The sequence below is a fragment of the Apiospora aurea genome, assembly GCF_038362705.1.
Source record: "Apiospora aurea strain CBS 24483 chromosome Unknown utg000004l_segment0_segment0, whole genome shotgun sequence".
In the NCBI taxonomy this organism is placed as follows: domain Eukaryota; kingdom Fungi; phylum Ascomycota; class Sordariomycetes; order Amphisphaeriales; family Apiosporaceae; genus Apiospora; species Apiospora aurea.
In genome coordinates, this window is record NW_027117391.1 from 5,135,360 (window position 1) to 5,147,369 (window position 12,010).

General features: G+C 54.7%; 4 protein-coding genes across 4 annotated transcripts; 1 reads left to right on the forward strand and 3 right to left on the reverse strand.

The window, feature by feature from the left end:
• Positions 1-639: 639 nt before the first annotated feature.
• PG986_006353 (uncharacterized protein) lies at positions 640-2,397 on the reverse strand (the record flags this gene model as incomplete). Its single annotated transcript, XM_066842575.1, is given in 4 exon segments — positions 640-1,058; positions 1,115-1,709; positions 1,776-1,931; positions 1,948-2,397. 4 exon segments carry the CDS (start codon positions 2,395-2,397, stop codon positions 640-642), a joined length of 1,620 nt encoding a protein of 539 aa, XP_066702437.1.
• Positions 2,398-3,421: 1,024 nt separating this feature from the next.
• Positions 3,422-4,320, reverse strand: PG986_006354 (eukaryotic translation initiation factor eif-5a; the record flags this gene model as incomplete). Its single annotated transcript, XM_066842576.1, has 4 exons — positions 4,292-4,320; positions 3,745-4,014; positions 3,551-3,683; positions 3,422-3,492 (listed from the first exon to the last, which is right to left on the reverse strand). Exons 1-4 carry the CDS (start codon positions 4,307-4,309, stop codon positions 3,422-3,424), a joined length of 492 nt encoding a protein of 163 aa, XP_066702438.1. The 5' UTR covers positions 4,310-4,320.
• A 1,746-nt stretch (positions 4,321-6,066) lies between these two features.
• On the forward strand, positions 6,067-8,147 carry PG986_006355 (Vps52/Sac2 family protein; the record flags this gene model as incomplete). The annotated part of the gene is made up of 2 exons (XM_066842577.1): positions 6,067-6,544; positions 6,604-8,147. 2 exons carry the CDS (start codon positions 6,067-6,069, stop codon positions 8,145-8,147), a joined length of 2,022 nt encoding a protein of 673 aa, XP_066702439.1.
• Positions 8,148-8,595: 448 nt separating this feature from the next.
• Positions 8,596-10,108, reverse strand: PG986_006356 (gtpase-activating protein gyp10 protein; the record flags this gene model as incomplete). The annotated part of the gene is made up of 3 exons (XM_066842578.1): positions 8,596-9,500; positions 9,559-9,756; positions 9,847-10,108. The coding sequence occupies 3 exons, from the start codon at positions 10,106-10,108 to the stop codon at positions 8,596-8,598; spliced, it is 1,365 nt and encodes a 454-aa protein (XP_066702440.1).
• Positions 10,109-12,010: the final 1,902 nt, after the last annotated feature.

A 12,010-nucleotide genomic window follows, 5' to 3' on the forward strand; every position in this document is an offset into this window, starting at 1 on the left:
GGCTGGGTGAGAGAGTTGCTTACATCTGCACTATTCATTTGTTAGCTCATCGTCAATCAGATAGCGCAGCATCCGGCACCGCCGTCGCCGTCGAGGGTCTACTTACTGGTTGCCGGTCTTCGTCGTCGATGTGGTGATGATCGATTTGGATGTTGAGAGAGACTTCTGCAAGGTGTGGTGGGGGGACCGGGAACTTTTCTGGACAAAAGACCTTATCAGGTGACTCGCACCGGGGCGAATTTTGGAGTGTGGAAGTGTGCGCTGTGCACGGACCCGCTGCGGCCAGCTGATTGCTGATAGGCCTGTTGAGCCCCGGTTAATGCATAATGCTAGAGGGCTTCGAGCTATGCACCTACCCGGCATTGAACGTCAATGTATGCCCTGACGACTGCGTTGCTTTACCGTACACCAACCACTCACGATGACCTCTTGCGTAAAATGACGAATATCACTGGTAGAGGCTCTGTTCAAGATGAATCTCAAATAGGTTTCATATTGGGTATCTCTAAAAACCACATATCATACAGGTATTTGGTAACAACCAATCCACTACAAATTCCCCAGACCATATACCCAGAGACTGTAAGTCTGTAATGGTCTCGAGTGTGACTACGAAGCTTCAACTGCACCAGTATATCCTTATGGGAGATTTTCCCCATCTGTCTCTGTCTCCATGGCCTCCATACGTCTCGCTCTCTCCCTTTGCACGCACCATATCTCCAAGCGTCGTTCGACCTGCGCAGCGGCGTTGATCAGACTGCGCAGGGGAACGGCCGCCGTCTTTGCGGCCTCCTTGTAAAACATCCTGGCTGTTCTCGGTAGGTCATCCTCTGTACGCCATACTGGGCAGTAATCGCGTTCGGACGTTATGGCTCTGCCCTTTTTATCAAACGTCTCCACCGGCTGCTCTGGCTCGATAATCTTCATGGTGCTGTTCACGGTTTGGTACCGCTCCACGACCAGCTCATCATGGTCGCGCTGGTCCTGGGAGTCTTTATTCGGCTCGTTGCCGGATACGTTGGAGCCACCTTGGAACATCCGCGCGGCCACTTCTGGAGCTGTATCTCCCTGTTAGACTTGCTAAAGACGGGCAGGGGTAACCAGGATCACTTACTCTTGGGGGTTGCTCCGGTTTGTACGAACATCCGTTCGAAGTAATCCAACCATTTCTCTATATCAGTTTTGTCTGCTGTCACTGCTTCCCAAGCGGTGATCGTGTGTTCTTCTCCACGCTGGAGACCGCGGACGGCTTCAGCCTGCTTCGTCCGTACAGCTTCCCATTGCTTCCAGTCAATCTGCATAACTCTGGGGTCGTCATGTGTAGTTGGTCGTCTGCTAACCCCGTCGAGGGGATGCAGTAGCTTGGTCGACACTACAACGAGCGCAAGGAGGAGTACCTCCGGGTCATCTGTTGATAGAATGCGCTGCTTGTCCCGCGTGGGATAAGAGAAGTCCGCTTCCAGGATTTCGGCCATGCACTTCACACTGAGGAAAACCTCCACGGGCAACGTGAGGTCTCTCATGAGCTGGAGTAGGACAGGGATATGGTTCAGGGGCGGAAATTTGACCTCGTAGTTGACGTTGAATGAGATGGCCATCTCTCGGACCGCGGATTGGAGCTTTCCTGGGGGGATGTGATCCCGGATCTGTAGTGAACGATGGTAACCAGCAGGCAATCGATCCTGGACGTTCTTGGGTAGCCCATTGATCTACACGTTTCGTTAGCCAGGGGTGCGTTTCGATATACATGTAGCAACAGAAATAGAGCTACATACCGCGGCTAGAAACTCCAAATCCCCGCGCTGAGCCCAGCGGCAGAAGGTCGCTGTCGAGATAGGGAGGCGAAGTGTAAAACAACCAAGATAACAGAGCGCCAGCGTGTCTATCAGCGCCGGAAGATTCATACCCTTCCCCTGGCTGCGGGCGCCAGACTCGGTTTGTCTCAACGGGCCCATCGCTCAGCTCTCCGTCCCTAATATCGGCCTCGCTATTCCCAGCACTCGAGTCCCGCTGGAACTCGTCATCGTGGGCGGGGAGGTCCCTCACCCTCAAACCCCAGAATGCCCTGACAATCTCTTCCAGATCAGCCGGAAGGCCACGCTCCTTCATGAGCCACCAGACCTGTTTCCTCAGGATTATCTGCAGACATTCGAGGTACAATTCTCGACCCGCGGCGCCTTCCAGCTTCACCGCAGCCCGCTCTCGCTTCTCCTTCTTCCGGCGGTGCACTTTGCCGGTAGTGCCGTACTCGTCCTCGCCAGCCTCATGGGGCGCGTATCCTTCAAGCCGGTGACCATTGCGACAGTACCGCAGAGCATCCTCGGAGTACCAATGACGAGAGCCACACTCCTCGCAGCGCTCCCCTGCCGGCATGCGCTGGTAGTCGCCGGGGGCCATTTCGCGCTCGCTTTTGGTAGGTGCAGCCAATCAAGCAATGCTCCTTGACGCGTAAGTTCGGCTTGGTTGTTTGATGATCGAACAACTCAATATGTTACCCCTTATCACTGTACTCGATTACAGCAGGTGGCCGGCCCTTGTAGCGATCTTTCGATCAGGGGCGGAGCTGGGAGAAATTTCTTAAGCCAGGGTATGCGCTGAAGTTGGTGAAGGCCATCCCGTCAAGGTGCATATCAGCAATAATCGGAGATGCCGTTACAGTTTGAGGCAACCGGGGCTAGGCATCCGGTAGCATGATGGGATCACTTTTAACGATGGATATGGGAAGTTCCATCCACCACGGGTATGCGGATAGCCTTAAAAAGTGCCATGAGGCTAAAATGGGCCTGCGCGATTGCGTCCGTGCTGCTTGATTCCTTCTGTCTCGTATTGTCATCATCGCCGAGCAAAACAAGGCCTTTATATGGTGTATCCTACTGCCAGTCGCCTTATGTACATAGAACAATGAGGTCGCCAATATCTTGGAGTTTTTAGCATCTTGCAGCTTGCGAATACTGCTATTAGAGGAGCTCGAATGATTCTGTAGATCCGCTTGCACATATCGCACACAACACGTAGCAAAAAAGGTTCATGTGGAATTCGTAAATTCTATAGGACAAATTGTCTTCGCCAGAAGGTTCCCTAGCCTCGTTTTTTTGTTTTGTTTCCATGATCCTCACTCACTGCCTCATGTCGAGGACATGGCAGAGGAAGATAGTACGATAAGGTGAAATGGGGAAAATCGTGCGGATGATGACGCTGCATCATGTACCCAGCGGAAACAAGGCTATGTGTCCAGATAGAATCCGCCAACAGAACGACCAAAATGGGGTTTGGTGAAGCCCCAGACATCAACGGCTTCGAGTAGTATCCTCCTAAGATATTGCCCGTATGCAACTGACATCTAACATCTTTCGTCAAGATGCATAGTCGCCCATACTAGTCACCAGAGGTCGCCATCGTAAGTTTTGCAATCAGAGATTGCTTAGGAGCCGCGAGGAGCCTCCTTGGCCTCAATGGCGGACTGCTCACCCATGGCAGTGAGAATGACAACGTCTAGAATAGTGTCAGCGAACAGTCTAGTCATGTGCGGTCCAACGGTATAGAAACTTACTGGTGTCCTTCTCCTCGGTGGTGAAGAGCTTGGTAATCTTGTCACCAATCTCACCATCGGGCATGCGAACATCGTCCTTGGTCTCACCATCGTCGCCCATCAGGGACAGGAAACCATCGTCGGAGATGTCGAGCTAGTTTGTCACATGTTAGAGCCCACGCTGGTTTGGCTAGCAGCTTCTGGAGACAACTTACAAGCTGGTACTCGCGACGCTTGACGTTGGGGACGTCCATGTTGTGGGTGGAGGGGCAGAGATCTTCGAGCTTCTTGCCGGTGAAGATGTCGATGGCGACCAAGTGGACCTTGGCGTGACCGTGCTTTCCAGTCTTCGAGGTAGACATGTCGACGATCTTGCAAGGGCGGTTCTTGATGCAGACGAAGCCGTTCTTGCGCAGGGCAGAGCACTGCATGGGGAAGGTGTCCGAAGCACCGGCATCAGCCGGGGCATCGAAGGTGTGATCATGCTGCCAAAAACATTCGTGTTAGTAAATTCACCCTCTGCAGAAAAAATTCGAGTTGCAATATGATATGCTCGTGATGTGATGGCGATTTTCGAAGCACAAAGCGCTGAACCTTGCTGCCTTCGTTCGGTTGCAATGCGTCGCGGGGTTCGCTAGGCAAAATGTATCTGTGTGAGATGCGGGGTGGAAAATCCCCCTCGCTACCACCAGCACCACCACCACAGGACGTCGCAGGGCTCGACAACAGCAACAGAAGACGGCAAGGAATAGTATGACTTACGGCGGAGTCGTCAGCCATCTTGACTTAGCGGTTGAGCAAAGTGGTAAGTTGGTATTGGTGAGAGGAAAGAAAAAAGAAGGGAGAATGGAATGGATGGACGATGGACTGAGCGGCTTTCCAACACCAAAAGAGTTGAAGTTGGAGGGGGAAGAGAATTGCCAATGATGGGTTGAAGTACTCTTTTTTGGGTCGGGGAGCAGAAGGCTTTGGTGGGCGGGGGGAGGACCACTTTCTGGGTGCCAGGCAAGCCCAGAAGCCAGCAGTCTTTTGAAAAAAAATTAAAAATTCACAAATCCCAAGGGAGGCAAGACTGTGTGAGGGTGAACTCAGCCAATAGCACCGGTCCAGATTGGTCCAACCTAGGCATGTACCTTTTTTTTCTCTTCCCATGAGAGGTAATGATCCCGTACACGCCTAAAATGGATGCTGGAGCAAAAGGTTCAAGGTGGGGCGTCGTACCCATTGCATTCACTCATTCATTCGCCGCTCCAGTCTGGTCGCCATGCGTCGCCATGCGCCTCTCTTTGTCTCCTCCTCTCTCTTCGTCGGCCCCAGTCTCGTCAGTCTCTCTCTCTGTGTCCAGGTTGCTACCGAACTCGACTGCCTGCTTGACTGCCTGTTTGGCTGTCCCTACAAATGGCCATCTCACTGTCTGTCTGCATGGCGGGTGGCTAGCCAGGACACTGGACTAGTCGCTCACGCCCAAGCGCTTAAACGTGAGAGAGGCATGGCAGCGTTTCTACCCACCCAGGTGTGGATTATCCATGGCAAACAGCTCTTCTGGCTGGGGCTTGGCCTACTGAACTGTACGCACTATCAGACAGCCGTCCGTATCAAGCTTGCTCTATAGTAGAATCTGGATAAGAGCTCTGTTTGGTGTGCTTTAAGTCCGATCTAGGGGCTACCTAACTCTAGACCACTCCTCGATCTGATCCTCCATTGATAGCAGTGTTGTAGCAGTGTTCAGCGGCCGGGGAAGTGTCCTGGAGCTTACCATCGGTGTGTGCTTCAGCATGTAAACATCGTGCAGTCAGCCACAGCTTCAAGTGCATGTGCCCAGCCGAGACAGGAATTCAGCCTGTAGACCACCTAGCCTATTTCCCCGACACAAACCGTACATGTGAAGCAGGTATGCGGTCGCCTTGCGTTGTGAGCCGGCCTTGCGCAAACAGTACGTATCACTCGTGCATACATACGACAACAAAAGTCAGAGTTGCAGGCCGAACGTCCGTATGGCGGGCGACCAGGTCACTCACTAGTGAAGCAGTCAGCAGTTGCAAGCATTTGAGGATCATGGTGGTCATAGGCGGCTGGGTCGTGTTTGATTTACTGTTATTTGCACATCATCCAATACTTGATCTCGCTGAGGTCGGCATCGGATCTTGATTGCACGGGAAGATTCAATTGGCATCATCGAAAGGTGGAACTCTCGAATACATACAAGGGGTGGCTCTCGGGCCTGGGGCTGTCCTTAGCTGGGGAAAGGGCCCTGAACCAATCATGTTCCCCGAAGCTTAAGGGTCAATAGGAGGCTGTTGCCGTAGCACTCACTACCTGCGACAGCTACATAATTGACAGCTTGCTTGGCTTATCGGCGCCATTGATCACCGATACCGTCAACGGACAACGAACTACGAACCACGACCTCAACCACGAACCTGTTGCCAGACGAAACAGGGCCACCAATTCGCTCATCCCGGGCTGACCCCATCATGTCAAGGTTATAACGTAGTCGCACTTTCAAGAGGAATCCATCCGCAGTCGCATATCCCAACATGTGGTTGGACCGACTTGCCGCGCAAGCCACGACACCAAGCACCACGCCGCCAGGAAGCCGCGCATATTCACCATCGCCGGGTCGGAGGACCCCAAGCGGACTCGGCCCCTATGTCACATCACAACAACGCCCTGGCCTCGTCGCGCGCACGTCATCCTTCCAGTCACTGGCCTCCAACGTCTCCAACGATTCCTCGACGTCATCCCTCCTAGCCTACTCGCGCAAGGCCAACGGCTCGGCACTCAAGCAGTCAACCACAGCATACAACGGACCCGACCCTGTCAATGTGCTCCAACGACTGCTCGGCGGAGAGCCAGAAACCCCAGCTACAGCGAAGCGGGCCGCGGAATCGGTGACAGAAGATGCCTTGGATCTCGACTTCGATTTTGGCGGGCTGTCTTTGACGGAGCTTGCGCATGCCGAAGACTACGGCGAAGATGGGCCCGGTGTACATAGAACTCAGACAGTTGAAGAATGTACGTCTAGTCCCGTCCGCAACCGCCTCTGTTTCCTCCCCGCTAATGTGCCTTGCTAGACGAGAACGATAAGACCAAATTCGAGGACCTACATCGATCTATACGCGGCTGTGACGAAGTGCTAAGCTCGGTGGAGACGAACCTGACGAGCTTCCGGAATGACTTGGCGAACGTATCGGCAGACATCGAAACGTTACAAGCCCGTTCGACGGCCCTCAATGTACGGCTCGAGAACCGGAAGGCAGTCGAGAAAGGGTTGGGCCCGGTCGTGGAAGAAATCAGTGTATCCCCCGTGGTCGTATCCATGATAGCAGAGAGCCATATTGACGAGGCTTGGCTCAAGGCCCTCGCGGAGGTTGACAAGCGAGCCACGGCCTACAAGAAAAATGCCGCCGGCGCCCAGAACAGCAAAGGGCTCCAAGATCTCGGCCCATTATTAGAGAAGTTGGTCATCAAGGCAGTAGAAAGGATACGGGACTTCTTGGTTGCGCAGGTCAAGGCATTGCGATCACCACACATCAACGCGCAGATTATACAACAGCAGAACTTCCTCCGTTTCAAGGATCTATTCTCCTTCCTCCACAGGCATCATGCCCAACTTGCCAACGAGATTAGCTTGGCGTACCAAAACACCATGCGCTGGTATTATCTCAATCAATTCACCCGCTACGAGGCCGCGCTCAAGAAACTGAAGCTGCACAATCTCGACAAAACCGACGTTCTTGGCAACGAGGACACATCTCGGAAGGGCACAGTACTTGGATCGGCCAAGATATCCGGTCCGCCGCATGACGCGTTCAACTTGGGCCGCCGTATTGACTTATTGAAGACAAGGGACCAAGGTGCTATATCCTCATACCTGGCAGAAGAAGAGAAGAGCACCCATTATCTGGAGGTCACTTTCCGTAATTTCAACCTGGCGCTCATTGACAATGCCACGTCCGAGTATACCTTCCTCGCCTCCTTTTTCTCGCCTGCCCTCTCCTATTCGACCATTAACAAAAATTTCACGTACATTTTCGATCCCACGTTCGCACTGGGACAGGCGCTTACCAAGACCTTGATCACCGACACCTATGACGCGCTCGGCCTGCTGCTATGCGTTCGCCTAAACCAGCACTTCCAGTTCGAGCTCCAGCGGCGGAAGATGCCGGCCGCGGACAGCTACGTCAACGCGACGGCCATGCTCCTCTGGCCGCGCCTGCAGGTCGTCATGAGCGCTCATGCGGAGTCGGTCCGCACGCTGACGTCGGCGCTCCCGACCAAGCCGCCGCCCAAGGCGGAACAGGCCAAGCTGTCGGCGGCGCCGCACGTCGCGACGCAGCGCTTCGGCCAGCTGGTGCACGGCATCTTGGCGCTCAGCACGGAGGCCGGCGACGACGAGCCAGTGGTGACCAGTCTGCGCCGGCTGCGGTCGGAAATGGAGGCGTTCCTGACCAAGTATAGCACGGCGTTTGGCACGGACAAGCGGAAGAGGGAGAGGTTCCTGTACAATAATTATAGTCTGATCTTGACCATCATCAGCGACACTACTGGCAAGCTGGCCGAGGAAGAGCAGGAGCATTTCGAGGGCCTGAAAGCGGCCTTCCAGGAAGCATCTTAGCCGGTGCCAATTGCAAAGAACCAAACATGACCAATATTTGGGTAAATAGACAGTAATGCCACATATGATCTTGAACGACCACTACACAGGCAATCTCAAATGTACATCAGAGACTTGCGCCATGAATAGTATCTTCTGGGACGCCGTTATTATGATCACAAGAAAGTAAATTTATGGGTATATATGTGGCTATAGTACAAGCATCCATCTAGGAGGTGTATAACACGTCTAAGCACCTGCAGGACGAACCGCGGCGTAAATTTTGTTCCAGTATTCCAATAGCCCCCTAGTCGTACCGACGGAATTCCCCTTTTCCCACAAAAGAAAAACTCCATACACCTCTAGTCGATCACGAATAAACCTGATCAAAAACTTTTGGCACACACTTCCACAGCCGGGGGAGCGGTGAGAATGGCAATATTTTCCCTTGAACGAAAACAGGCAGTGACTAACCTCCCCTGGACGACCAGAACGATGCCAGGTACGCCATGACGCCATTGGGCTGCGCCTTGCGAAAGTACACGGCCGCCACACCGACGAGGACGGCGAGGATGAGGCCGCGGCCCAGGGGCGTGCGCGCGCGCTGGCGGGCGGCGACGGCGTAGCTCCAGGCGGTGCGGGCGAGCTGCTCCTTGCGCTCGGCCCACTGGAGCTCGCGGAGCTGGGCCTGGAAGTAGCGCTCGCCGTCGCGCATGGACTGGGCGGCGGCGGCGCGGGCGTCGCGGGCGGTCTTGAGGACGCTGGCGGGGGAGATGCGGCGGCGCCAGGCGCGGAGGGACTCGGGCGGGTGGCGGTCGAAGAGGGCCGCGGTGTCGCGGATGAGCTCCTCGAGCTTGAGGGGCTGCGGCAGCTTCGAGAGGATCGAGTGCAGCATCTCGGGCTCGTTGGCGGGCGTGTCGAACAGCTCGGCCCGCCGGTCCAAGACGATGCGCGCGAACATGTACACCCCGAAGACGGGCTCACGCGCGAGCAGCGCATCGAAGAGGCGCGCGATGGCGCCGTAGGACTGGATGTCGTGCGCGTACATGGTCAGCGTGCCCGAGAGCGCGAAGAATGGCTCCGTCTGGGACAGGTGCGCGCACAGGGCCGGGTCGGCGGCGTCCAGGATGTCGGGGATCAGGCGCAGCTGCGCGATTGCGGGCGCGAGGTTCGGCAGCATGAAGTCCCGGATGCGCAGGGCCGAGAGGCGCGCCATGGCGCTCGGCCGCTGCGCTGGCGCCAGCACCAGCAGCAGCACTTGGCAGATGTCGTGGTAGCCTTGGAAGTAGCAGAGGTACGGGTGGCGGCGCAGGGTCTCGGTGATCAGGTCGGAGAGCTCGGTCTTCTTGTGGTCCAGGTCGGCTTGGGAGGTGTCTAGGAGAATTATCCAGCGTCAGTGTGCGATTACCCTTTTTGATTGCAGTCTTCGTACCATTGGGATCAGGATAGTATATGAAGCTCCTGTTGACATCTAGGCCCACTTGGTCTTCGTCTCGATGTCGCGGGAGCTCCTGCCAAGCTTGCTCGCCCGCTTCCTTTTCATTTTCGCTAGATGGTTCTCTTCGTATAGTTGGGGTCTCGTTGTGTTGAGCAGGGTCCGAGGACGATGAGGAGCCGAGAAGAATAGGCCCTGTGAACGGGCATTAGTTCAAGCTGCTTGGGTTGAAGATACCACATCCGCCAGAGAAGACGGCGTTTTCGGATCGGGACAATCACTCACATGCTTGGCGGCGGAGGTCGTCGAATAAGAATCCGCCGTCGGTCACGGCCAAATCGGCGAGGGTCTGGATGTCGCCGCCTTTGCAGGCCTCTAATATGGCCTGGGCTTTCGCGGCCCTCTCTTCCCGGCGGGGATCCTCGCTGTTGCTTTGCGAGGGTAGCGTAGAGGCCGAGGTGTGCATGGATTCACTCGCGGGGGAAGTGGTACCGCCCGTCATCTTCTTTTCATTCCAGTCGCTGTCCGGCTCGCCATGGCTACTCATTGTGTGCGTACGGGTTCAGTCCGGGGGGAGACCAGGATGTACTAAGCTCACGGCGTCGAAGAGGTCTGCATCTATGTAGAGGAGAAGAGGATCAGGCACTGCCAGCAATGGCCATTTGCAATCAATGAGGACGGCCCAGCTCAGGACTCCGTCTGATCTGTTTCGGTTGCCGTTCCTTGGAAGTGGGCTACTGGTCCTTTTACTGGCAATCAAATTCAATTCAAGTGTGCCTGGGATGCGTTGGCTTCCAGGTGTGACGTAGTGGGGTTTATTAGCAATGGTGTTGTTAAATGGGAGGAGGACCATATCCAGAGTCGCTAGAGTCGTCAAAGTCGTTAAAGTCGTGGTTCCGTCGCGTGTTGACGTGGCACGGCCCGAGAGTTCTATGTTTGGTCTACTTAATAGGTTAATAAATAAAATGTAACCTGAAACGTACAACTTTACTGCTTATTAAGGGCTTTATCCTCCCGCATATCTCAGCCGCAGCAAATCTCCTCTAAGTTGTCCTACCTGCCGTGACTAAAACTCTGAATAATGCCAATGAATCTCACACTTACACGCATCCAGGAACCGGTGTGTATTCACGGGGGAGCCTCTGCTCAGATCCGGTCGCCGGTCGCCCAGAGCGGTTCAAGCTCCGAAGGGGGTGGATGCGTCTGCAACGGGCATCAAGATTACTCGGGATGCAAGATGAGAAATGCAAGATGGGACGGGTCGTGGTCTGGCAGCGATCACATCCACCAACGATTACTACGGATGCCGTTGATGGCCATCCCGACGTGCTAAAATCGTCTTAGGCATGGTTTCCCCTCCGATGCTTCCTTTTCGGCTTCCAAACTGGCGGTAAATGCACCTACCTGGCTATTATTGTCATTGGCCAAGTAGATCCCGCCTGCCTGCCATCTATGCATACGAGGTTCTGGAATCCCGGCACTGTCGTCTGCCTACCTCCTACCTTGGAAGTCATTACCGCACCTATCAAAGCGACCTTTTTGCCGCAATGCGGGCTGCAAGAACTGTCCGAGGAAATATTTTTATCCTCTCCATTCAGACTGTGCGCATGTCTTACTAGTCTATTTTTAAGCATTGGATGCTGAAAAGTAAACCAAGATCAGCGATCTGCTCACAGGCGTACGTAGTGCTGCTATACACCGTCCGTGTCTCGCGCTCGATGTGCCTTGTCCATCCAGTCGGTAATACTTGGCAGACGACGTGTTTGGACACGCCGTGCCTATATCAATGTATTACAGGTGGGCCGTCTGAAACAATAAAGACGCAGCGGATGTTGTCGCCCTGGCACGGATGCTGAACGTCGTCCAAAAGCAAGTATACTGTATGCCACATCCGGGCTCTAGTGGCCAGCCGACTCCGACTCATCATCGACCGCCACTGCCGCTTGACTACCTATGTCTTGCTGGCCCCATACCACCACCCTTGTTTTATGAGACACCGCTGCTGCTATACCCCCAAGGATGCCTACCTGGTACAGCACCTTGCGGTTCAGCGTGCAGTTCGTACCGAACACTGGTGTCCATGGACCTATCCAGTAGCTGGGCTCTACCTAGCCTCACGATCGGTCACTCGCATGATGAGATCGATTATACCCTGCTCCCAGGGTGCAGGGGACAATGGCTTTAATCCTATTCGGGCAGCTTGGCTTGGCTGGGTACTGCCGGAAGCACTCCCGCGGAGGGAGCGAGCGAAAGGGACTCACCGTTTCGACAGCAACGCGGCTCTCGAGACGTTTACAAGTCTAAGCGATATGCACACTGCAGCTGCGCATACAAGGTCAAAACCGGGCAGTGACGCCGTATATGTCACGCCGTCTGCCTTGGGCAAAAGTGCGAGCAAGTGGATGCCTTGATGAAGCACAGACAGACTACACCGGTTGTCCCATGAGCA